This window comes from Furipterus horrens, unplaced genomic scaffold (assembly GCF_987537825.1).
Source record: "Furipterus horrens unplaced genomic scaffold, mFurHor1.1.pri manual_scaffold_13, whole genome shotgun sequence".
NCBI classification, from domain to species: domain Eukaryota; kingdom Metazoa; phylum Chordata; class Mammalia; order Chiroptera; family Furipteridae; genus Furipterus; species Furipterus horrens.
This window is the reverse complement of record NW_028327183.1, coordinates 28212388-28239711: the sequence shown is the minus strand read 5'-3', so window position 1 is coordinate 28239711 and position 27324 is coordinate 28212388. Positions and strand designations below refer to the sequence as shown.

The 27324-nt window shown below is 46.9% G+C and overlaps 1 protein-coding gene across 2 annotated transcripts; it reads left to right on the top strand.

Moving 5' to 3' along the window:
• Positions 1-1399: 1399 nt before the first annotated feature.
• On the top strand, positions 1400-27324 carry ZDHHC7 (zDHHC palmitoyltransferase 7). Of its 2 annotated transcripts, XM_090259750.1 has the most exons (8): positions 1400-1810; positions 13410-13495; positions 16494-16824; positions 24238-24362; positions 24597-24693; positions 25139-25220; positions 26011-26141; positions 26798-27324. In XM_090259750.1, the coding sequence occupies exons 3-8, from the start codon at positions 16510-16512 to the stop codon at positions 26972-26974; spliced, it is 927 nt and encodes a 308-aa protein (XP_090115876.1). In that variant the 5' UTR covers positions 1400-1810; positions 13410-13495; positions 16494-16509; the 3' UTR covers positions 26975-27324. The 2 variants fall into 2 exon arrangements, with proteins under 2 accessions (XP_090115876.1, XP_090115875.1); XM_090259749.1 differs by lacking the exons at positions 1400-1810; positions 13410-13495 and adding an exon at positions 15917-16178.

The following is a 27324-nucleotide window of genomic DNA, read 5'->3' as shown; positions in this document are numbered from 1 at the left end:
CCCCTCCCCGCCCCCTGTATTTTTAGTGAAAGACTTTGAAATAAGTCAAAAAGATTATTGGGTGTCTTCAATGTACACCTAGATGCTGTCTGGAACACCCTTCTGAGTTATCTGGCTCCATGAGTTTTTTTTTTTTTTTTTTTTTTTTTTCTTTTCTTTAAGCTATTTATAATTCTATAGGGTGTAGAGAATTGATAGCAATGCAAGTGGTTCTTGCCCACAGATATCAGACATACAAATGAATCGTGAATGGTAGAAGTTCAACTGACCTCCCTCCCCCACTGTAGAAGAAGCCAGTTTTGCATCTAGTAAGCAAACTAATCTCAGCATTTCTGACTGCCTATATGTGCTCGCCTTTTGGATTCATCTCTCAATCATTTGTATCATCTTACATACTTCTTCATTCGTTAGTGAGTTAAATTAAATCTTTCACATGTGTTTATATTTGTCTGAAAGTCATGATTTAAACTTAAAAAAATATTCCTTTAACATTGCTCGCAGCAAGTGTATCTCAAGTACAGCCTTGGTGTTACCAAAGGTAACCATCCATTCAGCCTATGTGAAAAGAATTGACCATGGATTGAGGCCAACCTCACTTTTCTCCCTTGTGGAAACAAAGACACCAGGCAACAGGAGGCTCAGTGAGGGGTGGCTGAGTGCATAGCGCCACTCTGAATACAAAGGCACAAGACCTACTAACACAATTTTAGACTCTTAAAGCTGGAATTTTGATGATTAATTTAATGCACCCCTTACTTCCCAAAGTTTGCCTGGAATGAGTTTCTGGGAGCAAAAACTATAAATAGTGAGAAAGTGGTTTGCAGGCGTGACATTCTGATAGCTTCCTTAGCTGTAATTACTGCTTTTCTCAATCTTAACAATTTTATCAGTACTCACTAGTTTAACAACAAACACTGAGCATCTACTTCCCAGCCCTGTAGCAATTGCCCCAAATATTATAGGAAACCCAAGTAAATGAAAAAACCTGTCTACCTTCAAAATATTTAAGGCTCATCATCTGGAAGGAATCACTGGATGCTCCGGTGTCCAGGTCCCTCAGAGAGGGAGACCGGAGCTCAGCGGACCCCAGGAATCAGACCGCCAATCCCCAGTCCAGTTCGCTTCCCCTTTTCCCCTCCTGCTTACGCCTCCGTTTTTTCACTCTTGTTTCCTTTTCCGCATTTTCTGATTTCTCATTCTCGCACACCGCACAGGCCACACTTTAAAGAGGTCAGTTTCCTGAGAGGTCGCCGCAGGCTCGAATCACCTGGGCAAGAACTCGGGACCTAGTGTGACAAGCCTAACGCGGGGCTTGGACCTTGCGGCAGCCCGTAACCCCAATCCTTTCCCTTCCGGATCTCAGTTTGGAGGGATCCTTTTACTTTAGCGAGGGGAGCTTGTGACTAGAAGCTGTCTTCCTCAAGGAACTGGTAGTCCTTAAGACCTTCTGTTCTAGAGGGACCCGGACCCCCGACTCCCGGAATTGGCCTCACGCACCCCTCTTTGCATCAGAACCAGGGGCAGCCGGAACTGCGCAAGCGCAACGCCGCCGACCTCGCGAGGTTCACTTCCGGGGGTCGCACAGCCAGGCTCTCCAGACAGGGTTCTTGGCTCCGGTGTGTGTTCGGCAGCCACCTCCCTCCGATCGGCCGGGTAGGAGCGACCCGAGCCGAGGCACGCGGCCCGCTCAGGCCCGGCCATGAGCGCGGCCGCATGATGCGTCCCTGCCTCGGCCCTTGCAGTCGCCGCCGCCGCCGTCGCCGCAGGCCAGGAGGTGCCGCAGCGCCGGGCGACCCCGACCGGGCCTCGGGTGAGTGCTGCGGGTTAGGCTTGGCTGGGGCGTGCAGGCTGCTCACGCCCAGGTCTCCCGTCCACTCTCTGCCCCCTGCCCCCTGTCCTGCACCCCACCGTCATCTGCAGCATTCCCGAATTCCTCAGGGTCACTTTTGTGCTTGCACTTGACTTCCCCAGGTGTCTCCTTGCCACTCCTTAGTTGATCTTTCGGGACAGAGCCCGAACTGCAGCCCCAGCTTTTTGCCTGACCTTGGGCGGGACACTCGAGCCACGGTTTTCTCTAATAATGGGGTGTTGTTAGGGCTTCAAGAGAGTAGGGCTATAAACCCTTCTGTGAGCTGTGAAGAGTTGTTTATAGGCGTATATTAGAATGGGCTTTCTCCCACGCTGTGCGTGGCTTCTTGAATGCTGTTATTCTTCTTTCCCTTTTAATTTTTTTTAACTTTTCTCTTTTATTCTTTGTGTATCTTTCTTATTATATTTCCTTCCACCATCAGTGATCTTTGGAGGGATTTCCAGACAAGGAATCTAGGACAATCAGTTCAGCCTTCCAACAATGTCTGCATCTTAGTGCAGCCAAGACTTGTTACTCCCGAGGAGTTATTACTGCTGGAACTAAGTCTCTTTTTGTTCTTGGATGGACACACTGTATGTGTTTATGAGCAGCCAGTTTATTATGGTAGTGAAATTGGAGTGTAAAGAACTGTTGATACAGCTGCCTTGTAGCTTCTTTTGCTGTCCAGGTTTTGTGCAGGGCTTTCTTTCCAGACGGATGCTACACTATTACATTTGCATTCTACTTAGTGCATGCACGTAATGCACATATATTTGTCTGTTTTATTCTCACTTCTCAGGTGGTCTAGAAATCTAGTTCAATATATTTTTCTTCCTAAATTCTTCACCTCACAGATGATGAATTTAATTTTTTGATATTGTGGGAGAGAAACATCAATTGGTTGCATCTCATACATGCCCCAACTGGAGACTGAACCAGCAACCCAGGCCTGTGCCCTAACTGGGAATCAAACTGATGAGCTCTTGCTTGTGGGACAACACACAACCAACTGAGCCATATTGGTCAAGACTGAAGTCACCTTTTAAAAAGTCACCTTCTTAAGTTTGTTAGGAAGTTATAACTTGGTTAAAGTGGCTGGCTATTGGGATATTTGAAAAATGGAATGGAACACAAGTGAAAAATTGCATTTCTTGAACATTCTGTAAAATAGAAGGGTTAAATGTATTGAAGATATTTGGATTATGTACTTTTTGGAGTTAGACCGGTAGGTTAATAATTGACTTTTTAAAAAAATCCTCACTGAAGACATTTCCTCATTGCTTTTGGAGAGAGAGGAAGGGGGAGGGAGGGACAGAGAGAGTGAGAGAGAGAGAAAGAGAGAAAAAGAGAGAAACACAAGTTGGTTGCTTTCTGATATGTGCCCTGGCCCTGACCAGGAGTCGAACCTGCAACCTGGGTATGTGCCCTGACCAGGAATCGAACCTGGGAACTTTTGGTCTATGGGACGATGCTCCACCCAACTGAGCCACACCAGCCAGGGCTCACATTGACTTTTGAGTTGAGAGATGGAGGAGAACAAGACTATGTGAGAAGATAATTTCCTAAAGAATTCATAGAACCACAATTGGAACTGGAACTCTATGCAGATGTCTCATATGAAGCAAAGTGGGTAAAAATGTATACAGAAGTGTTCTGTTACCAATGACTCAGAGCCCGCCTCAGATTACAGTGAGTGGATTGGAAGTTTACAGCAGTGCTGATCAGTGCACTGTAAAAGCAGAAATCCTCTTCTAGTAGTACAGTTATGTACCACTTAATGACGGGGATACATTCTGAGATATACCTCATTAGGTGACTATGCTGTGTGTAAACATCATAGAATGTGCTTACACAAACCTAGATAGTATATAATACCGCACACTTAGACTATATTGCATGGACTGTTGCTTCTAGGCTGCAAACCTGTACACCATGTTACTCTACGACACAAGACTGAAGCAAGCACAAGAGAAAACGATGCAATCCAGAGACACAGTAAACGATGCGTGAGGCTGCTGTCAGCGTAACATGGCACACTGTGTTATAGGTAGAACGTACGCCTTAACGATAAAAATATAGTAAATTTATTTATTATCATTAATCAACTATTACACACTGTACGTATTTGTATGTGCAATACTTTTATATGACTGGCAGCCCAGTAGGTTTGTTTACACCAGCGTCACCACAAACGTGAGAAATGTGCTGCGCTGTGACATTGCTAGGCAATGGGACTAAGGCAGCTCCGTTATAATCTTATGAGATGACTGTCCTACATGTGTTTTGTTGTTAACCAAAATGTCGTTCTACAGCGCATGCTTGTATGGCACGAATAGAATGGCTGGAACTTTATATAAAAAACAGTCTTTATTTAGTCAAAAGTATGGACATACTTTTCCATTCTTACTAAACTGTGACTGTACTTGGACTCTGGTGATAAAAATAATATAATCTTTGTTAATTTGAGGAAATGGGACTAGAAATAAGTTCACATACAAAGTTAATGTTTGGGATGAATTGAGAAGTAGTTTTCCTGATGATTCCAGAACTTCCCTCTCCCATCTGTGCTGAACAGCACTACAGGATAATTTTCTTGAAGCAACTTTTTGGGTATATGTTTATTAGCTAGAAAGACAGAACTCACTGAAAGCTGTTATACTCACAATTATGGTTTATTACAGGGAAAGAATACAGACTAAAATTGACTAAAGTAAGAGGCTTATAAGACAGAGTCCAGGAAAGTTTCAGAGGTGGGGCTTCTGTTATCCTCTCCCCAAGGGGTCAGGATGTGTTACTTTCCTGGTATTGATATGAGACAGTACGCACAGAGTATTGCCACCCAGGGAAGCTCACCTGAGCTTTGGTATTCAGAGTCTTTATTGGGGTTCCATCTGTGATTGATTGATTGCTCACATGGTTGATCTCAGTTTCCAGGTCAGCTGATACTGTATGACCCAAAGCCTCATCCTAAATTGAATTGTTAGTCTTTCTTGTGTGGCCAGTTCCCACCGAAAATCACATTGTCAGCTGAGGACAAAGGCCAGACCTCCTTTTGGGCAAGGTTAAATTTTTTACTACATAGCATCCTTCCTTTCTTTTCTTTTCTTTTCTTTTTTTTTTTTTTTTTTTCCCGTGAAGAAGACAAAGGCCACTGGGAGACTTCTCTCAACCTTGATTCCTTTCTAGCTCAAATACCTAAATATCCATCAGTCTTTTTCTTCCGCTTGCCTCTGAGGATGACATAACCCCACTTTTCCAATGTCAGCTTGTGTCTGTCCTTTGGTCTGCCTGTATGGGACAAGCATTTAGTCATTTATCCTCACTTGCCTCTGATTTTCTTCTTTCATTTGCTTCTTTGCCATTTTCTACAAACATGTTCTTGTCTTACTAATCATAGCCTCGCTTATACTTCATTCCATTCTTGAAAAACCTTCAGAAGAATCCTGTTAATTATCTTATAAAATCCAGACTCCTTATGGGGTCAAGATAATTCCTTACATTAGTGCAACACCTTACAGTTTTGAAAACGCTTGTGTTATCTTTCAGTGCCTAGTGGGTTAGGATTCTGCAGATGTACAGGCCAGAGGTGAGGGTGCCTGAGCTTGGGGTGAGGGAAAGACGGGCAGTAAAGGGTTAGAGCTGTCAGTGGGAAGTGTCATCAGTGTGTAGGGATGAGGGAGGAGGAGTTGTGTGCCTAGTGGTTAAACGGTGCCTAATAAATACTGGTTGTGTGAGGAGTGTTATCCATAAATGGAAGGAGAGGCCAGCTCTGTGTTAAGCTTGTGGTTTGGTTCTTTCTGGGAACGGGTGCAGTTCATTTACAACACCCAGTAAGTAGGGGGCAATCAGAATAGAAGAGCTTCCAGTTTCCCTTGAGACAGACTTTTACAGCATCATTTCTTTTTTGAAATGTTTTGAATTCTTAGAGTTCCATATTTCCCAATTCAATTTATTCATTACAGAATGCATTTTCTAAAACCAAGTGCTTGGGAGGGGGGCATTGTATTTTAATGGAAGAACATGGGCTTTGGAGTCAAAATAGTCCTGACTCCATCCTTCATTTACTGGCTGTGAACTTGGGCAAGTTTCTTCAGCTCTAAGGCTCAATTTCCTCATCCCTAAAATGCTGATAATAGCGCCCAGCTTTTAGGGTAGTGGCAGAAGTAAATATGATCATGTATGTAAAGCTCCTGACACATAGATGTTCAGTAATCAGCCTTTCCTTTCACCTTCTAATATTTTACATTGTCATTACCTTGCAGCTGAGAGCTAAAACTACTGTTAGTGTGTCAGATGGTCATAGTGTTTTGGATTTGGGTGAGTCTGATGTTATAAAAATTCATTTCATATTAAACAAGGAAGCCCTGTTTAGGAAAATATAGAAGGAGGCAGGGATTCATCAAGGTTGTTTAGGTTGTTATTCCCTGGTACAGGACATTTAAAGAGGTTTGGAATTCTGAGGCTTTTTTTATTTTTGGATTTAGAATTCTTCAAGGTTTACTTACTGTGTTGGGATTTTTAAAAATCACTGCTGCATTTGACTGTCAGAGTCAGGCTATGGCTCTAGTACAGGGACAGAAGTGAAACCTTTGGTATGTGTGTGAACATGCCTTTGACGCTGCCTCATCCAGCCCGTGTCCTTCAAGTGACACACTCAGATTGAGACTTCCCCAGAAAGCCCCCTTCTAGGGTGGGCTTTCCTCTTCTTCCCTTTCTTCCTCTCTCTCCTTAACCCTCCCACATTTCTCTCCCACTTCTTCTCTCCAAGGCTCCTGACCTTCTGACCCCACCCCCCATGCCACATCTCCCACTTGGTCCTCTTTCATATTCCTTTCATGTTCCAGTGGGCTTCCTTTCTGCTTTTTCTTACCTTCGCCAAGCATGCTCCCTGATTCTCTCCACACATATTGTGCTAGGGGCATGCTGGGGTATCACGAGGAATATTCTGTTGAGGTGTCTGACAGTGGAAACAAGACAGCCAGCAAGGGGGAGGGTAAGAGGTGCGGTCAGCAGGCTGCTGGATGGGTAGGATTTTCTAGGCCACAGGGAGGCCTTTGGCTTGTATCTCACTGCAGAGGCAGTCACGGGGTGGTTTTAAGTGAGGGACTGACTGCATCTGATTTCTGTCTATAAAATCGTACTCTGGGTGCTGAGTGGGGAATGGATGGCTGGGTGAGTAGAGGTAGTGAGTGTAGAAACAGCACTGATGAGGAGCGCGGGTGGAGGGCTCGTGTGCCTTGGTCTGGCAGGGTCGGGGGGTGTGTGGAAGAGGGGATCTGATTTGGGTGGGTTTTGGAGGTGGAGCTCACAGGACTTGCTGATGGGTTAGATGTGGAGGTGAGGGAAAGAGTTAAAGGAAAGGTGAGTCCTGTGTTTTGACCTTGACAAGTAGATGGTGGTACCCTTTAGGAAGATGGAAGAGCCCTAGACAGGTAGCTTGGGTGGTTGGAGCATCGTTCTGATGCTACATGGTTGCAGTTCAGTCCCTGGTTGGGGTGCATGCAGGAATCAACCAATGAATGCATGAGTGGGTAGAGCAGCAAATCTCTCTCTCTCTCAAATCAACAACAACAACAAAAAGCTGGGAGGAGTTGGGTCGTAAGAGTTTTTGCTGAGTGGCGGGGGGCAGGTTCCTGCTTTGACCCTCCTACAGTGGAGTTGCTGAGGAGCCGGTTGGATATACTCAAGGATGCATTTTTAGTTTGGGAGCTTCCCAGAGACACATATTTTTAACTGCGTGGGGCTGAGATCCAGTGAGACCATTCATTTAGAGAGCATATAGTAAAGACTGAGCCTCCGCACTCCCTCCATTTGGGTATCTACGCAGGAGAAGGACCTGGTAAGAGACTGGACTGCGGCTGGTGAGGAAGGAGAAAAACTCAGTGTTTTCTGCTGCCCCCACCCCCCACCCCGGCCCAGTCATGAGACTGACTTTCCTCTCCTAGTCCCATGGCTTCTGGTTGGAGTGTTTCCCAGTTTGCCATCTTTTTGATACGCAGTGTCCGAGTGCTCTTTTGGAGTGATTAAGTACTTTAGTGTAAAAGGCCTTTCTAAAAAGGTTAAATACATCTACTGTTCACAGTAAGGATAATGAGACCCAGCTTTAGTTAGCTTACTGTCCTTTTGGATTTTTTTCTTCAAAGGTTAATATTCCGTTCTTTAGATTCAGTAATTTGAGAAGAAAATAGTGGTTTCAAATGGCATACATTATTGGTAGGGTTTGAAAGCACAAACTAAATCTTTCATGATTGCAAATGGATGGAAAGAATATTTAAAAACATAAATGCAGTAAATACACTGGGAGATTATCTGAATGCTCCATTCTTACACCAAATTCAGTGAGGATTCTGGCTCTCTCTTTAGTATAGCCACCCTGACTCCGGCCCCATCCTGGTTCACTTATCGTTCAGGTTGGTGACGTACCTGGAACATAAGTGCCTGACATTCTCCTTTCACGCCCCTTCTCTGTATCCGCCTGCTAGCACAGCCGCATGTGAAATACTATCATTATCCTGAATGGCACCTCCTCTGAATTCTTAAAAGTGCCCCTGCTGACCCAGCCTCAGTTCCCCCTGGCTACCCGGTCACTTTCTCCAAACCCGGTCCTCTGTCTCACTGGGACTTCCAGCTCCCTGAGGTATTCTGTCACCTGCTTTATCGGGCCTCACCCTTCACCCTGCACTCTGCAGCCCAAGTCTTGTCTCCGATACCCTGGTTTTCCATCATCGTCCTTGCTCATCTCCAGCCCCGCACACGCCTTTGTAGCGCTGGCAGATGGGGTACAAGGGCTGGCCGTTCTCGTCACTGTATTAGACCCGGCCTTTATCAGCACTCTGCGCCCAGTGTGCGGTTCAGTGCTTTCTCCGGTGCCCTCCCCCCACCCTCCTCTGCCCGGCCTCCTTTTCCCAATCTCAGTAGCTCTTCTTAGCTTTCCTCCACTTTGAATACTCACAGCCCACCTCCTTAGTCCTTGCTCAGAAGGAGTGGTATGGAGTGGGACCCTCTAGCTTCAGCCCATCTTGCCTGTAGGCCCCCGCCTTTCCTCCAGGGAAGAAGGGTCATTCTGCTCTGTCAGCTGTCACCTCCCCGAGTCTGCGCACTTGGACACTCATTCTTTACAAACAGAAAAAAGTGGGCCTGTGTTCCTTTGGTAGTGCAGGAAAAGTTAAAATAAAATTACAAATAGAACAGAAACAGGAACAAGTGTGGCTGGACTGCTTAGCTTATTATATTCTCTTATTCTAACAGCCTGATGGCTTGCCTAGGCCTATACTCTTCGTTTTCTTTACAATCAGTTACTTTTGGGGTGTCCTAGGCTTTTTAAAAGTGTGGCATGGTCAGACCAAGATGCAGCATGGTGGGACTCTTGTGGAGTCCCAGGGACTGACTTCGACTTTGACTTTGTGTGGGTACTTAAATCCTGTGGGTCCATGGCGGCTCATCTGTAAAATGGAGAGACCAAGTATTTCTTTAATATTGTTGTAGCTTTAAGTGAGATAATACACAAGAGAGGAAATTGGAGAAAAAAACAATTCCTTCCTCCACTTCTCCTTCTAGCTGCCTATGTCCTTCACTTAACCACATTAAAAAAAATTTGATTCTTTAATTATCTCACCACCCCATCTCCAAGCTCTTGGCACTTTACTGAAACTGAATCCGCATGGACTCCCCGGGAGCCCCCTTTGGTGTGTTGACTGCTCCCACCTTCCTTCCTGCCTTTAACGCCCTTCCTGGCCTCCATTCCTGGCTCTTTCTACCTCTTCCTCCCCTTTCATGCCTGTGCTCCCCAGGGTTCCGGCCTCACGCTTCTGGGGCCCCTTGGGTGAGTGCATCTGTTCCCACCCCACCTGTTCCTCCGGGCTGGCGTCTCTCATTACATGTCTCTAGGTTGGGGCTGGAGATCAGGTTTTGATTGGCTGCTGGTCAGCTCTGCTGGTTTATTCTGCAGGCACCTCAAATTCACTGAGCCCCAGTCTCAGCATTCTCTCCCTGAGTCTGCAGCCCCCATGTTCCACGAGAGTCTCAGCCAGGGCCGTGATGCCTCTGAGGGCCTTTTCTTTTCTCGTGCTGTGTCCCTTCCATTCCATCTGTTGGTTGCTATGCTTTTTCTTGCTGTGACCGTCCCTCAGACAGCCCTCTCAGGCCCCCGCTCCCCTTGTGGCCTGGCCTCCATCATCTGCTCTGGTCACAGTGGCAGCCTCCCGGCTGCTTGTCTTTCTCCTTCCATCCTAGTCCCGCTTTTGTCGCCGGGGATCTTTTTAAAACATCTGTTCACCTAAATTCTGGTGCCTCCCACTCCAGCAGAATGAAGTACACAAGCCAGACTTTGGAGCTTGGCGTTCTGAGTGCTTTGTTTTGGATCCTAGCCTACCCTTGGGTCGCATGTCCCTTCCCTGTCCCCCACCCTCCTTTTCCACACTGTTCCCTCCTGCTGTCATTATCATCGTGCTTGTCCACCTGCGCCCACCATGCTGTCTTCTTTACTGACACCGTCTCTGGTTCCTCCAGACAGAGTTAGCCTTTTTTATCTCTCTCCCTCATCACACTTTGCTCCTAATTTGGGGACACACGTAGCACGTTATTTACAAGGTTGACTCCCACCTCTGCTGCCTGTGGTTGCGCACGGGGGTGGGGCTGGCACAGAGTGTGTGCTTGAGGGCCCTGCCCCCATGTTTGAGTTACATGGATCTCACAGCTGGCATTTGCTTCTCAGGCGGCTGCTGTGTCTGAAGCAGAGATTTGCTTATTTCTGTGTTTTATATAGTTCATCAGTGGGTGTGTGAATAGTAAAACGATGAATTTAAACAGCATTTTAATATAAACATGAATACCAGGCTCGAGGGTAGACTTTCTTTTCATTGCCTTAGTGAAGTATTTGTAACTGAATTCTTTTTTGTATTGATCGCCAAAGAAGACTGATGTCTTTTGTTTACTTACTTGTTTTCAGCTTGTTTATGAAAAATATACCTTTTGTTTATAGTCAAGGAAAAAAGTGAGAAGAAGAGATTAAAAAACTTAACCGAAGATACAGCTAAAAGGAAATCTAAGACAGATCTTGACTATTGCCTAGATATTTTAATAAAGTTACTACAGATAAATAACATATTTAAAAACTCACTGCCATTAATTTAAGCAGCTTGGCATTTACAGCCACGTTTGTTATTAACAAGTTCAGAAGGGGCTCAGAGCTGGAAATACGTAGGTGGTATTGAGGGCAGGGTGGGAGGTTGTCCAGGTGGATGCAGAGGGTGAACTGAGTCCTGAGGAGACTGGCAGTGGGTGTGGTGGGCAGGGGAGCCTAGCCCATGTGGCGGTGCGGCAAGCCTGGCAGTAAGCACTGAGCAGCCTCTGGGTTGCTGGGAGGAGCACCAGAATCTATTTGGTAGCAGCAACTAGGGAAACATGTCGTCCATGCCTCTGAATCTCCCCAGACTCCTATCCCTTCACTTCTCCTGTATCAGTCTCCTTGTGTCCAAGGCGGGCATCTTGGCTTCAGAAAACAGATACCGTATTTTAATTGGATTCTTTCCAGTTAGAAATTGGGCTGAGGACCAGAACAGACAAGTTTCCCAAGAGGACATGGAAGCGGCCAACAGATATATGAAAAGATGCGCAGCTTCAACTTCACTAGCTATAAGGGAAGTGCAGATCAAAACCACAGTGAGATACTACCCCACACCTGTGAGAATAGCTGTTGTCAATAAGACAAGTAATAACAAGGGTTGGAGAGGATGTGGAGAAAAGGGAACCCCTGTATATCACTGGTGGTAATACAGACACTAGGGACAACAGTGCGAAGGTTTCTCAAAAAATTAAGAATAGAACTACCATAGGACCTGGCACTCCTTCTGGGTATCTACTCCAAAATCTTGAAAATACTTACTTGTAAAAATATATGTACCCCTATCATTATTCACAACAGCCAAGACATAGAAACAAGCCAAGTATCCTTTGACATATGATTGGATAAAGAAGATGTGGTACCTATATACAAAGGCATACTATTCAGCCATGAAAACATGAAATACTGCCATTTGTGACAACATGGTGAATTGTGAAAATATCATGCTAAGTGAAATAAGTCAGGAAAGGAGAAGAACCATATGACTTCACTTATAATGTGGGATATAAAACAAAAAGAGCAAACAAAACAAACTCATAGACACAGATGATAGTATGGTGGTTACTAGATAGGAAGGGGGTGGGGGTAGATGAAGAGGGTAAAGAGGGTCAAGTACATGGTGACAGAAGGAGACTAGATTTTGGGTGGTGAGCACACAACGCAATATACAGATGATGTATTACAGAACTAGACAGCTGAAACATATAATTATTAACCAGGGTTACCCCAATAAATTTAAATTTAAAAAGAAAACAAAAAAAGCAGAAAAGAAAACAGCTACCAACCAAGGATTGGCTTAGGCAGGAAAATAACATATCGTAAGGATATTGGATAGAAACAGGGCGGACAGGCAGCAGAAGGGAAGCCGAGCTGAGCTGCAGCTTGGACGATGGACCTCCTGGACTCGGCCTCTGCTCTGGTTTTCTCCCCTAAGCTCTTTCTCTTTGTCCTTGAGTTCTCCTTTCTGGGAGATTTCCCCTTTCTCTCAACCAGTCCTGTTTTTAAGATTTCAAAATTCTACCACCATGTTTTTCTTGTTCAATAACTAGGAAGTCCTTATAGTGTTCCTCTTTTTGTTTCACAGAGACAACTTCTTATTTCTCCTTAAGTTTTTTTTCTCTGTGTGTCATGCCTGCTCTGAATTTTTCCCCCTCTCCCATTTCTTTTTGGGGCTCACTCTTTCATGAGAACTGTTTTGGGCTTTCTTCAAAACACCTGACTGTTGGCTGTTTGCTTATATTTAAGAATGAGATAGGCCAAGCACTTCGGGAGCCATGGTAGGATATCCTCTGACAGGCCTCGTCTTAGGGAAATGTGGCAGTGAGTCAGACCTCTTTTTGGGGTTCCCCCACATCTTGGTCTCTTCAGGCCTTTTCTCGGGGGCTAGATGAGTGCTGCAGAGAGACCATGTTGACCCGCCCCCCTGCCAGCAAGCCAAGTGGGAGATGCGATCTGGGAGCTTCTTTATTCAGTAGGTGGTCCTCACTCACATGCACCATGTTCTTTCACATGACATGCTCCTTCCATCAGCCCTCTTACCTCTTGGTCTCACTCTGTCACTCCTTTGCTGTGGCTAGTAAAACATGTTGACTGTTGAGATGCAGGTTAGTCAGATTTGGTCTGGATTATCCTTAGAGGTCTTTCTCAGCTTAAAGATTTGTGTTCATTCAACACTCCATAAAATATAAAATAGCAGGAGGCTAAAATGGACAGACTTAAAATGCTTAATTTTCAGGATTGTCAGTCAATTTACTTAGTAATGAAAACTTAGAGGAATAATGATTCATAGTTAAGGATAGTTCTCAATAACAGAACTTATGTGTGAAATGTTATGTTGGTTACATACGCTCCACAAATTAATCATACCCTAAGAAATGTTATGCACTCTTCTGTCATTAAAATAGGTAACTTTTCTAATCAAGTTTTATTATCTTTCAGATCCTGTCACATAGGACAGTATGTACCTTCAGATCCTGAGGAAGAGGCACAAAATGTTCAAGTAATGTTTCAGAATAATTTGTGAGGTAAGAATGTGGCTCTTCATGCAGGTGTATAATCACTGTTTCCTTTCTGACAGCTGACACCAGTGGCGTACTGTTGAAAAGGCAGCGCGGGCCGTACAGGAGGTTAATGGCAATAAGGAAGTACTTCTCTCCACCTGTTATCATGGTTTGCTTACCACCTGTCCCAGAGGAGACTGTATCTTAGAGTGGGGTTGGGGGGCTCCAGGAAGTGAACTGATAAGCTATTAGCAAGTATTACAAGATGAGGTGAATGCTGAGTGTAAATGTAATAGAAAGTTTTTGCTGGTACGGTTGTCCCTTTAAATAATGGAGATCTGCAGTGGTAGTGTTTGTGTTCCGGGAAACCGGGCTTTGTTTAACATAGGACAAGCAGCTTAGGTTCAGGAGTGTAGACAAAATTTCATTAAATTGGCCATAACAGTAGGAGAGTGATGATGTGACATCTGTTTGACCATTGGCCAATGCGTAGTGCTTTCAGGTTTCTCCCAGAAAAGATCTTCAAGAGGATTAAATCAATAGCGATTTAGGTATTTAGTGCAGAATAAGATCGCAGCCTTCCCGTAACGAGTGTACATTTTAGTTTTGCATCACAAATCGCTATACCATTGCTCTCATGTTCCCGGTGTTTTTAGATCAATTCAATGTTAAGGAATTGTTTCTTCATTTCCTCCCCTCCCTTCCTGTTGCATTAATGAAGTGGAAACACAGTGACTCAGCGGAATGCTCGTGCAGTTTATGACAGATAACCCAGAGCATCCAGCCTAACCTTGTTGTGTTCGCTGGTGACTTTCCTGAAAATAGAGTCGCTTCTGGGTATCAGATTGTTTTTCCCTTTGCCTTCTAGTGGATTTCACGAATTTGGCTCTAAAGCACGCAAGCATTATGCACCAGCACCCTAATGTGCACTTCCAGGAATGTCCTACCATGCCAGCGTTCAGTGTCCTCGTGGTTACCCCTCCTGCCGTCCGCACCCAGCACTGGCACGCCACCCCAGGGCTGTGCCCTGCGCTCACTGGCACTTCTCACCAGTACCTCAGCTGCAAGGTCAAGCTGAACTGGCTCAGCTGTTCAGCACGTGTGCCTTCAGAAGCCATTCGGAGTCCTGATTTCTGGCTAGAACTCGGGCTGCACAGACGCTGTGCTCTGACAAAAAGCTAGTTGGTCTGTGGGCATGTGGCTGCAGAGCGTATCATCTTACTGCTCAGCAAGCGAGCATCGTTTCTCATAGAAAGCCTTCTACTTGAGGTGTCACCATAAAGCAAAGGGATTCTGGTCGGAGAAATTTTTCAGCTTAAGGTCTGGATGTACAGTTACAATTCACTAGGAAACTTTGCATCTGAGAGAGGCAACACTTCCTTGTTGCTGCATCTGCTTATAAACAAACATGCACGTGCCGATCGCATGCAGGCCCTAAAAGGGAGCCCAGGGTGAGAGGACCCAGAGCCTCCATGTGGGGGGCTAACAGTCAGGGAGGGAGACTCAGAGGTTCTCCTGGTAGAAGGTGGTAAATGCACTGCAGGTAGAACTGATGAGTGGGCCCTGAGAGTTCAAGGGAAGAAGAGAAGCTTCCAGATACTGTGTTGGCCCTCAGAAAGAATCAGGCTTTACAGTAGTATGGGCTTGTCTGATGTTCAGGACCCTTTTCAAAGAGCCCCTCAGAGGAAGCAAAACTATCTCTGGGATCACTTGGATGGAAGAGAGAAACACTGGGCCCTGCAGGGTGAGTGTGACGCTCTGAAGGGACCGGATTCAGCAGAAGTGTTTGCAGGGGACGCGGGCTGGCGAGGCTGGATGAGGTGGAGTTCTGTAAGTGCTAGCCAAAGGAAGGCTGGCTGAGGTCTGCCCCACTCCTATCTTTAGTTCATTCTCTTTCACTTGGAAATTTTAAAGCTGCTTTTGTCTGATCTAAGAGCAGCGTTATTTTACTGACCATGGGGAACAATTTTATTTCTCTCTTATACCAGTCAAGATTTTTTTACCGAGTGGGAATTTCACAAATATTTGCAGACTGACTCATCTGCAAGTTTATTCATCCATTAAATGTTTTCATAATTACTATGCTCCAGTTGCATTGAAGGTAAAAGGCAAACCAACCAACCCGAATGCCTGTATTGGAAAGACGCCTGGCTGTCCCTGTAGCAGGCCTGACTCCGAGAGCATTCCTTCTCACCACTGCTGCTCCCTGACGCTGGGGGCGGCGCGTGCCTGTGCTGCATGGGAGGTGCAGTGCGCCTGCGCTCCTGAAGCACTGGGGTCATTTGATAAAAGGCTGCCAGGGTTTTTATCTGTCCCTGTAGGAACACTGAGGCCAAGTGAACTCTGACTCTTTATTTCCCTTGTCTTTATCGTGAGTAGCACTACTCTTCTATCAAACACTGATAAGAGAAGGTCATACATTTAAAGAAGCAGTGAAACAAGATTTTAGAAAATGTGCAAGTGCACCCTATATGTTCTCAGGAATTGGGGACTGTAGGAAATACAGGAAAGGTGTCAGAAGAATAGATTAATAAGTGAAGAAAACTTTAGAAGATTAAAGTAGAGAGCAAGGGCATTCTAGAAACAGTATAGGATTGAAGGAGATAGAGATAAAAATGGGTGCCTGCCTCCAAAACGTGATCACGTGTTATTGGAGTTGAAACGAGGGCGGAATGAAAGCAAACAGGACCGCACTGAGAAAGCCCAGGTAAGCACTGTGAGCTCAGTGTTCAGTGGGCCACTGAGAATGAGGAGAGAAAGACTCACGTATTCACCACCTGTCCATCCTGCAGGTGGTCCTGTGTGTGCAAGAGCTGTGAGGTCAGCCTGCACCTCGGCTTGGACAGGTCAGGTTGGGGGGTGCCGTTGGCGTGGACAGCGGAGGGCAGCTGTGGCTGGGCAACTTGGGCGCTGTGGTCTGCACCGGCCTTGTTCTCTTCCTGATCTTTGTCCACCTGTGGCTGTGGCTGGCCATGCGCGTGTCCCCCAGAACCTCATCAGCTCTGTGTCCCACCCCCTCCAGGGTGCGCCGGGAAATCATGCCGTCATCAGGACACCGACTTCGTGACGTCGAACACCATCCTCTCCTGACTGAAAACGACAGTTATGACTCGTCGTCGTCCTCCTCCTCCGAGGCTGACGTGGCAGACAGGGTCTGGTTCATCCATGACGGCTGCGGCATGATCTGTGCCGTCATGACGTGGCTCCTGGTCGTCTATGCGGACTTTGTGGTGACGTTCGTCATGCTGCTGCCTTCCAAAGACTTCTGGTACTCCGTGGTCAACGGGGTTATTTTTAACTGCTTGGCGGTACTTGCCCTGTCGTCTCACCTGAGAACCATGCTCACCGACCCCGTGAGTACTTGCTGTTGGGTGGGATTTTCTCATGTCTCATCTGGTGTGACACCACAGACCCTGTGGCGAAGGGCCTCTGACTCCTCTAACCTCAGCTTTTTATTAATTCTTGGGTACAGGCTTGTAGCATTTTTCACTGGAGAATAAGTATCACTTAAATAGAAGTGATGTCATGCTATGTTAATGAAAAATACTCCCATTGGGCTGTTTATTCAAATGAAGATATTGTACTAAAATATTTCTAAAACCCCTCCTACTTTAAATATTTTGTTACTCTAAGGAATGGACTGAAAGCTGAGGGATCGGAGACCTAGATTTCACCACGATACTAATATTTTTATTTTTAAAATCCTCTCCAGAGGATATGTTTATTGATTTTAGAAGGAGAGGAATTGAGAGAGAGAGACATCAATCTCTTGCCTCTCGTATGTGCCCGTTGGGTGTCAAACCCACAACCTAGGATGTGCCCTGACTGGAGATCGAACCCACAACTTTTTTGGTTTATGGGACGTTGCTCCAACCAACGGAGCCACCTGGCCAGGGCCTAATCCCTGTAATTGCTTTTTGACCATGAGCAGCTAACTTAATTTCTTGGGGCTAAACGTTAGCTATTATCTCTTTTTTCTAGCTTTGTAATTCTCTTGTTTTTAAGTCTCAGTTAAAATTTGAAGCAAACATCTTATTCTCCTTGGTAGGAAAAAGGTCAAGGTTCAGCCTGTGTGCGTAGCAGAGAGGAAGAACTCGCTAATTACTGGTTCCATCAGGTGTGGGTCGTGAGGAAACAATTGCTAAATAGAGATCAGGTTCAATGCCCTGTGAGGGAGTGGACACAGGTGTGTGGGAACCAGGGCGGCGCGTTGGGCTTGTCTTTGGAGCAGTTTCCCTGAGCATCCAGATGGGCCACCGTGGACTACCATGTCTTCAAGGGCCCTGGATTCAGAACCTCCATGCTGGGTGTAAGGCTGCTTCTCTGAGATTTTGAGATGTCCTCTGTTTAGGCCAAGCGGTACAGATCCTCGCAGCCCAGCCAGACGTCTCCTCCAGATAGTGGATTCCAGGCTCACCCAGAGCCCCGAGGAGGTGCCTTGTGGGAGGGCAGCCTGCAAGCCCAGCGGGACAGGTCCCCCACCAGCGGAGCTGTGGTGCAGGTGGCACAGCTGGGTGTTAGCAGTCGGTGTGAGGTTTAGTTTGAAGAAGGTTCTTTCCACAGCACTGAGAGTGGTTTTAAACCACTGGTACAGGGGCTCCTGGTTGTACATTAAAGTCTACTGAGCTCATGTCTGCTGGTCAGCCTCTTCTAAAAAGGTACCGAGAAGTTCATGTTTTGTTATTCGGCTTTTTTATAAATAAGATTAGGCCTTTGTTTGAGAGCGAACTGATATTGATCAGTCCACAGAATGTGACTGACACATTGACTTACGTGACTTTTGCTATGTCTAAGTTCATGTCATTGGGTGTTTGTTGCCTGTTTGCCTAGTGGAGGTCTTACCCCTAGGACAGTATGACAGACCCAGCCACGTGGGCAGCTGGGAGCAGCACTTAGGGGACATCTGGGAAGCTAAGTCTGCCCATGGATTTTTAGCTTCGCCTGATTGTGGGGTTTGTGACCACAACCAAAACTGATGTCCCTCAGAGGCTTTTAAAGGACGCTCTTCTCCTTTCCTTTAGATAGCAAAGCCTCCCCCAGGATCCAGAGCCTCCTCCTGACTCCTGTGCATCCCATCCCCTCTCCTGGCGGCAGCACCGGCACCACACATCAGTGCCCAGGCAGTTTCAGGGCTGGGGGCCAGATCAGCGATTCCTGCTCTTATCAGATATTCACTGTTCGAAAAGCCTTCTTAGTGTGGACTGTCTTCCTGGGTGTTGAAAACTGGGTGGATCCATTCTTTGTAGGCACTTTGGTGATGGGCCACCTCCATACAAAGGTCCCGGGAAGTGAGTGCGCACAGTGGGACTTGGGGGAAGGAGGCTGACCCGGCCGAGGCTCCTTGTCTGAGCGTGTTTGTTTCCTCTGCCAAGTCCAGTTGCCCCTCACTCCTCAGCAGTTCAGCTCCTGCCCCTACCCCCTCTCCTCCTCTGGGAAAAGGCCTCAAAACTCTTGCAGGAAGCCCCAAGCACTGGGGGAGGTGAAAACGGGGGGGGGGGGGGAGGGGGCGTGTGCAGGACGCTGCCTCTGTTCCCGGTGGGCACGTGCTTGTCACTTGTTGCATCGCTGCTGAGTGTGGAACAGAAGTGTTGAGAAGGAGGCAGTTTGAGATCATGGATGTCAGTTTTTCAATTAAAATTTAATTCATATGCCACAGAAATTCATCCTTTTAAACTGTATATAGTTCACTGCAAACCAAGTGTCGCTGGTTTGATTCCCAGTCAGGGCACATGTGTGGGTTGCATGCCAGGTCCCCAATTGGGGGTGCGTGAGAGGCAACCACACATTGATGTTTCTTTCCCTCTCTTTCTCCTTTCCCCTCTCTCTAAAAAATAAAAATAAAAAATAAAAAATAGAAAAATTTAATAAAAAATAAAATCTTTAAAAAATAAAAAGTAAAAAAAGTTAACTGTATATAGTTCAGTGGTTTTTAGTGCATTCACAGAATTGTGTACCAATTCTAGACATTCAATCAATTTTAGACATTTTGTCACCCCTGAAAAAACCCTGTACCCCTAGCCATCACTGCCTTGCTCCATTCCCCTCAGCCCCCAGCAACCGCGAATCTACTTTCTATTTTTGCCTGTTCTGGAATCATATACATGTAATCATGCAATATGTGGCCTTTTGTGTCTGGCTTCCATCCGCCAGCATAAGATTTTCAGGGTTCACCCGTGGTAGCGAGTGTCCATGCCCCAGCCCTCCTTGTGGCTGTGAGTAACACTCCACTGTCTGGACAGACCCCGTTTTGCTTGTTGGGCATCGTCACTTGTTGATGGACACTGGGGTTGTCGCCCTGTTGGCTGTGACAGATGTTGCTGCCATGAACATTTTGTACAAGTTGTTGTGTGGACCATGTTTCAGTTCTCTCACATGGATACCCAGGAGTGGAACTGCTGGGCCCTGCAGCAACTCCACGTTGAACGTTGAGGAGCTGCCAGACTGTTTTCCACAGCAGCTGTCCCATTCCCATTCCCACCTGCAGAGCCCGAGCGTCCCGGGCCTCTGCATCCTCCTGTCATCGTTCACCTTTGCTGTCGTAGCCCCACTGAAGGGTGTGGAGTGGTATTTCCCTGTGGTTTGGACGTGCATCTCCCTGCTGACTAATGAAGCTGAGCCTCTTTTCACGTGCTTCTTGACCATTCCTGTGTCTCTGGAGAACTGTCCCTGTCACTCCTCTGTCCATGTGGATGACACTGTTTCAGCCATACCACACTAGGATTCTGGAGGCAAGTTACAGAAACCCGTTGTAATCAGTGTAGATAAAAATGAGGGACCTAATGGCGAGAGTCCTGCCAAGAACCCTGGCTGGCTGCAGACTGGGGTGCGGACACTGAGAGAGTTGGACTGAGGGGAGAGGCACACAGGCCCCTCAGGCTTCCTCTGCCCCCTGGGTATTCTGTCTTGCTCAGCATCCTGGCTCTCCCTGTGCTTAGTGAAGAGTAGCCCCGTAGACCAGATGGAATTGGAATTAAATTTCAAATCCACATTCCTGAAGGAGAGACTGTGTGGCCCAGCTGGGTCAGATGTCCACTCTGTCCTCTTCTTCGCAGAGCACGGCTTTCCCACCCCAGGGTCCAGTGTGGGCAGGGCAGACACCCCACTGGGACTTCATGGCATTTTGCTAAACCAGTAGGACCTGGTCAGTCTGCTAGAATTGGCTTTGATGGTTATTTGAGACAAGTCCTTTGAATGAGAAGCAGGAAGGGAGATGGGGTCCATGACATTTGATGGAGCAGAAATCTGATACTAAAGCAACAGGCCCCACTGTGGGAAGATGAGACTTTCACCTATCTTAACGTTTGGAAACACTGAGAACTGAAAATTGTGAAGGGACACTGGGAAATTGAAAAGGGGCACCCTGGGCTCCTCAGCCAGAGCCTGCTGTCCTGAACCCCCAGCCTTTTTGTGGACGTCAGCCTTCTCAGCACACCTCTGCCAAATCCCTGGTGAGAGGCACCCTCTGAGGAGTGTGAGTCCTGCTCCAGGGGCCCTGCAAAGGTGTTCTTTCATTAACCCTCCAGCACCTGGGAGAGTGGGTAAGTCCACATCCACAGACGAGACCCCACAAAGGTGAGGCACAGAGCTGGGATTTGAACAAGATCTGTCTGTCTCCAAAGCCCCTGCTTCTTGTTAAGTTCTTACAGACATGTTTAACATACACAGACGTAGAGAGAAAATAGTGTCATGAACCCCACCCAGCTGTCCCCTCATGGTCAGTCTTGTGTCAGCGATACCCTCACCCAACTCCCTCTCTTCCCCTCCCTGGAGTATTTGGACATAAATCTCAGACACTCTAAAACTTAATTTGTAAATATTGGTGTGTGTGTCTTTAAAAGGTAAGAGCTCTACTTTATAAAAGCATAGCCTCAATGCCAGTCGCTCACATGGAGCAGCTGAATAATTCCTTGCTGCCTGTCCAGTTAGAGTTCAGATTTCCTCAGTTGTCTCGTCCTTGTTCATTCTCCTTTGTTTGCATAAGGATCCAGATAAAGTCTTACGTCTCTTACATGCATCCCTTTTCATCTCTGTGGTTCCTACTCTCTTTCTGGGGGGAATGTTTTAAATGGAAGAAACAGTCTTTGTCTTGCAGCTTTCCTCCCATTCTAGAGTTTTCAGCTTCCATCCCTGTGTGTATTTTAACATGCTCCTTATTCCCTGTGTTTCCCATGAATGAGTAGGGAGGTGTAGGGGAAGGCCGCATGGTTACCTCTCCCGCGGTTAGTCCTGCGGATCCTGAATGCATGACAGGGAGTTGGGAGGGGGCTCAAAGTGGAAAGATACGGGGGGGAGAGAGAGAAAATGTACTTTACGAAGCGTAACTTCCCTGGCTGTATGACGGGGGTACCTGGCTTCCTCCTCTGGTGAATTAGAAGTGGGTGAGGGTAGGGTGGGAAATGAGGTGTTAGAAGAGGCAGCAGTAAATCAAAGCCTTTAGGAGAACTGAATGCAAAAGGGAGCAGTCGGGTCACAGTCCTAGGGAGACGGGCAGGATCCATTTTAGAGGAAACCACCCCTGAACGTGGTTATAATACGAATGGGAGCTTGAGGAATGTACCTCAGCTGTTTAGAAGGTTTCTTTTGATGGAATGAAGAGTGGTCCCCACCAGTGCCAAGGTAACGGGTGCTCTCCAGATGTGACCTGCAAGACTCTGGGTGCTGAGCAGGGGGTGGAGCGTGAGTGGAGTGGGGGCGAGCTGAGCACAGGGCCAGCCCTTCTGCCTGGTGTCTGGTCTGCGTGAACCTCAAAAGATGCAGAGTCCAGTGTGGCTCACTGGCTGCAGGGCCTCAGGGAGGTCATCTTGCAGCCCCAAATGGCCTCAGGGGGCTTCGTGGCTGCCTAGCGCTCTGAGCAGCAAAAAGGAAGTCTGGAACCAGAAAATGCCTTAACACCACGCAAGTGCCCAGTCACTCAGCTTCACATCACAGATTGTTTGCCTACCCCTTCGAGATACACAGCTTTCTTCAGTAAAAAACCATAAGCAATTTCTTAAAAAAAGAAAGAAAAAAAGGTGGCGTTTGGTTGTTCTGCTTTTCAGAAGGGCATTTTATCACATCTGGTTTTACTATGGAAGAGTACATGTGTGTCTCATAAAATTAAGGTGGGCAAAGTTTTAAATCTGGTCCATTTCCTCTTATTATGGAAACGTGTGACGTTGAATGTCACCAGGAGCGAATACACAACATTATGGTATTTTCTAAAATATAACAGCATTAGGACTCCTGGATTGGTGGAGGAAACCCGAAAGACTCTAAATTGTGGTATGTAAATTAAGTAAATGTTACACCCAACATTCTGATTCCGATTTTCAAAAATAAGAGTTTAAACCCTTAACTTTTTTATATTCTTTAAGGAGACGAGACAGTTTGAGTGTTAGGAAAGGCTAGAACCTTGACCAGAACAGCTTCCCCATGTTAGGATGATGAAGCTGACTGGTCCTTGCTTGGAGGGAAGTCACCCGTACTGGAGGGTTGAGTGGGGAACGGGCACATTTGCCTGCGGTCCCTCCTGCCCCATTTCTCCAGAGCCCCTCCTGGAGGCTCCGCATTTGGCTCTGAGGCCTTGGGGCTGTGGGCCTCCGTCTCCACTCGCCTGCTGACCTTTGTCAGCCTTGGATGTCAGCCTCACCCTGCAGAGGTTCGGGCCTGGCTGGGGTGTCTAGTCTAGCCTGCGCACCCAGGCTCGAGGGCGCTCCAGTGCTGCTCCTGCTGGTCAGCAGAGCCCCGCCGTGCCCCACCCGCTCAGCCTCCAGGGGCCGCCAGCTCCTGCCCTCCCTCTCCTCTTGCTTCCTTATCCCTGCACCGCTGGCCTGTGTTCCCGGGGCTCACTCTCCAGAAATGTGCATTTCTGCATGAAGCACAGGCTCCGAGGGACTGAGAAATGGTATACAGACCTTGTCCCCTAGGTTGAGACATTTAGAATGCCCTCCCCACCCCCATCCACTCTAGTCGGGTCGCTTATCTTAGTCCAGCCTGCCATGGGGCCCGAAATCAACTTCTAAATGTGCTTTACGTGCTGTCTCTGTGCTTTATGTGCTGTCTCTCCACCGCCCAAAGATAAGGCCTTCCATCCTGCCCGTGTCCGGCCTCCAGCCTACTGGGGTCTTCCCTCTGCTTCCTGCGGCTTGTCTTTCTTCAGCGCCCCTAGCACTGGGGGCAGCAGGTGTAGTGTACTGTTACAGCCCCCCCCCCCCACCCAGTGGCCGCCGATGGCCAGATTCTGAGTTGGGTCGGTTCCTCGGGGCCACACTTCCCAGGTTTGAGTGTGAGTGCTCTTGATTGGGTTGGCAGGCACAGGTCCATTACATACAAAAACACAAGATCAAGTCTTCCATGAAATTGTTCTGCTCAGTGTTCCCCTGTGGCAGCTGATAGGAAACTGTGGGCAGCGTTATCAGCCAGCCCTGCCCATTAGGACGGGGTGATAGGGACGGGGTGGCGGTCAGCTGCCCTTGAGCTGGAAGGGCTCCACAAACAAACATTGCCGCTGCTGTAACTTAGCGTTAGCTAGAAAAACTCATGGGACTTACCACTTTACGAAGAACAATAAGGTCTTTATTTTGAGTTCATTTTAATGCACATTATTTTTCTGCAAAGTAAAATTTCTGGTCCTGCCTGAGTAATAGTTATTTTTCATATTAATATGCTTTAAGTGGCAACTACAGCATTAGTAATTATTTTATGGTATATAAAATTAAGACTAATTCCTACATTTATTGTTTTTAACCTTTCCTTCTCCTCAACTAAACATTGTTATTAAACTATAGGGGGCAGTACCCAAAGGAAATGCTACAAAAGAATACATGGAGAGTTTGCAGCTGAAGCCAGGAGAAGTAATCTACAAGTGCCCAAAGTGCTGCTGTATCAAGCCTGAGCGTGCCCACCACTGCAGGTACCACGGCCCCTTCCCAAGGGCGGCCGAACACCCACCACCACAGGCACCGCCGCCCCGTCCCTAGGGCAGCCCCATCGGGCCCATCACCTCAGGCACCGCGGCCCTTGCCCGGAGCAGGAGGTCCTGCTTGGTGGCCTCTGACCAACATTACAATTTTGTTTATTGGACACACGGCCTGGGGCTGTGTTCCCCCAGAACACGGAATACTAATAATCCAACCTTCCTTTTTAGTATTTGCAAAAGATGTATTCGGAAAATGGATCATCACTGTCCGTGGGTGAACAATTGTGTAGGAGAAAAGAATCAGAGATTTTTTGTGCTTTTCACTGTGAGTAGAAATGTTTGTGGTACTTCTATTGAGTTTTAAAATCTTTAACTAAAATCTTGCCTGGAGCTGGTAAATTTATTCTAACATCAGACCAGCTTCTCTCCAACTTTTGCTCTGGATTCAAATGATAATGCTGTGCTGTGATTGGTAGGCAGTATCCAAAAGATAAATACATGTTGCATTGTTTTAGTGTTTTACTGTTATGTAATTCTCTCAGATGCACAGTTCTTAATAGGATTTTGCTGAAGTTAAAACATAATTCCCTACTATATGTTTTTCTACAAAATTATTTTACTTGGTCCAACATGATCTTGGGTAGGCAGACGTCAACGACTGTAATTTTACTGACAAATGAAATGGGGGAGTCAGCATCAGATTAAGCGTCCTTTGCGCCTAGAAATTCATAATTGCTTATCAGTGCTGACCAGCTTCTCCCACTCCCCAGATGTACATAGCTCTGTCTTCCGTCCACGCTCTGATTCTCTGCGGCCTCCAGTTTATCTCCTGCGTCCGAGGGCAGTGGACAGGTAAGCACATGCGTGTTGTTCCTAGAAGTCATGCCACTGGGTGGAGAGGGGATGCTTTACAGGAAAATTGATTTTCCAGATTTGAAAGAAATTCTCGCAGTTATTTTAGGAGTTGAGTTTTTTTGTTTTTTTGTTTTTTTTTTTAAGAAAAGAATATGGTTATTAGTACTGTCTTTTTCCTAGTAGAATGAGGATATATATATTCTTCCTTAGTCAATGAATAATTTCAACTACATAGTCTCATTTGTATTTTGCAGATATTCAGACTTAGAGGGAAGTTACTATTCCCTGCTGTTTCTTTCCTGGTTAACTAGCTAGGCATTGTTCAGCGTATTCCTTGCATGACTGGACTTGAGTGTGGTGAAGGTGGGCATAAAGTGTCCAGCCCTGGTACGCAGGCAGGCCAGAGTCGTCCTGCCCCAGGGGCGAGTGAGCAATGGCCTGCGTCCCTCCCGTGTGTAGGTGCACGTGCCTCTCTTCTCCGGCTTTAGTTGTATTATAATAAGCACTTTAATATACAGAGACAATCTTAATGGAAACCGCAGGTAATGTGGAATCTTTGGGAACTGCTGGCTGGGAAATGTTGTGAATTTTCGCTTGGAAGGGCCAACCTCCTCTGCCCTTGGTGAACAACGAATGTGCCTCTTTACAAAATGAGCACGTTCTTCCTGGAAGCCGGCCCAGGGACTGCCGCTGTGAGGATCCTGTGAGCTAAACCCCGACATCCAGCGGTTGGGGGTAATCATTATGCTGTGACGTCCAGTCACAACCCACTTTCTCTTGTTCGCAGAGTGCAGTGACTTTTCACCTCCGATCACTGTAATCCTGTTGATCTTCCTGTGCCTTGAGGGTCTCCTGTTTTTCACTTTCACTGCAGTTATGTTTGGCACCCAGATCCACTCGATATGCAGCGATGAAACGGTAAGCGCTGTGCTCAGCTGTGTGTGCTCTGTTTGGTGAAAGCTTGAGCAAAGGGGAAACCCTAATGTCAGCAGCAGGTGCGTGTGTACAGCTCGGAGATTAATTGGGTGGCCTTGATAAGCTCTGACAGGCTCGCTGTATTTGTTCCTCCTGCCAGTGTGAGCAGTGCATATTTCAGGGATCAGTGTGATTTGAGAGTCAACAGAACCAGACAGATCCCCAGTTTCTAGGAGACCCACCCCTGGAGCAGCTGAGTGAGGCAGGAATTGATTGCCTCCACTCCTTTGAACTGTAGGCCTAGAGCAGACACTCGATAAATATTTGTAGTAAATGAATTAAAGGCTGTCCCTGGTCCAGAGGACCAGCTCTCTCCTGCATCTCTGTGGCTGCCTGGGCCGCCCTCCTAGCTGATGGCCACTGCCCAGCTGTCTGATGTTGGTCTGGCCAGATGGCTGCAGCCTGGCTGTGCTCAGGGAGACCGGGGGTGCTGGTGCCCAGAAGGAGAGCCCACATTTCACCTGAACACCCCCTTCTCAAATACAGTGGGACAGAAAGTTTGGTGGTGTGTCCCCCATTTTTCACCATTCGGCCTAACCTGGATACGTCGGGGAGGTTTCCCAGGGCTGCCACCCACTTGCTCTCCTTTCTGCCTCCAGGAGATCGAGAGACTGAAAAGCGAGAAGCCGACCTGGGAGCGGAGGCTACGATGGGAAGGGATGAAGTCTGTCTTTGGGGGGCCCCCCTCACTCCTCTGGATGAATCCCTTCGTTGGCTTCCGGTTCAGGCGGCTGCAAATGAGACCGAGAAAAGGAGGCCCAGAGTTCTCCGTTTGAGGCCCCTCTCATCATGCTGGACCTTGTTAATGGACTTGAAATTATTTATTTGGGGTCTGAAAGGGTACCGACAGCTCATCTGTGACCAATGACCAATAGGGCAAATGGAACCTACACAAACCAATTGCTTGCAGCAAGCAGAATTTTATATACTGTATTTACAGTCACGGATGGCAGATTTCCCAAACTAGTAACTGGATGACGCTCTCCTCGGTTTCCACCTGTACAACTAACGAAGCGGATGTGGCCACATGAAGAAGCCAAATGTCATTATCTTCCTGCACAGTTAGGATTTTTGTTAAGCAAACTTTGCATTTTCTAAGAAGTGTGATATTACATGGGTTATTAAA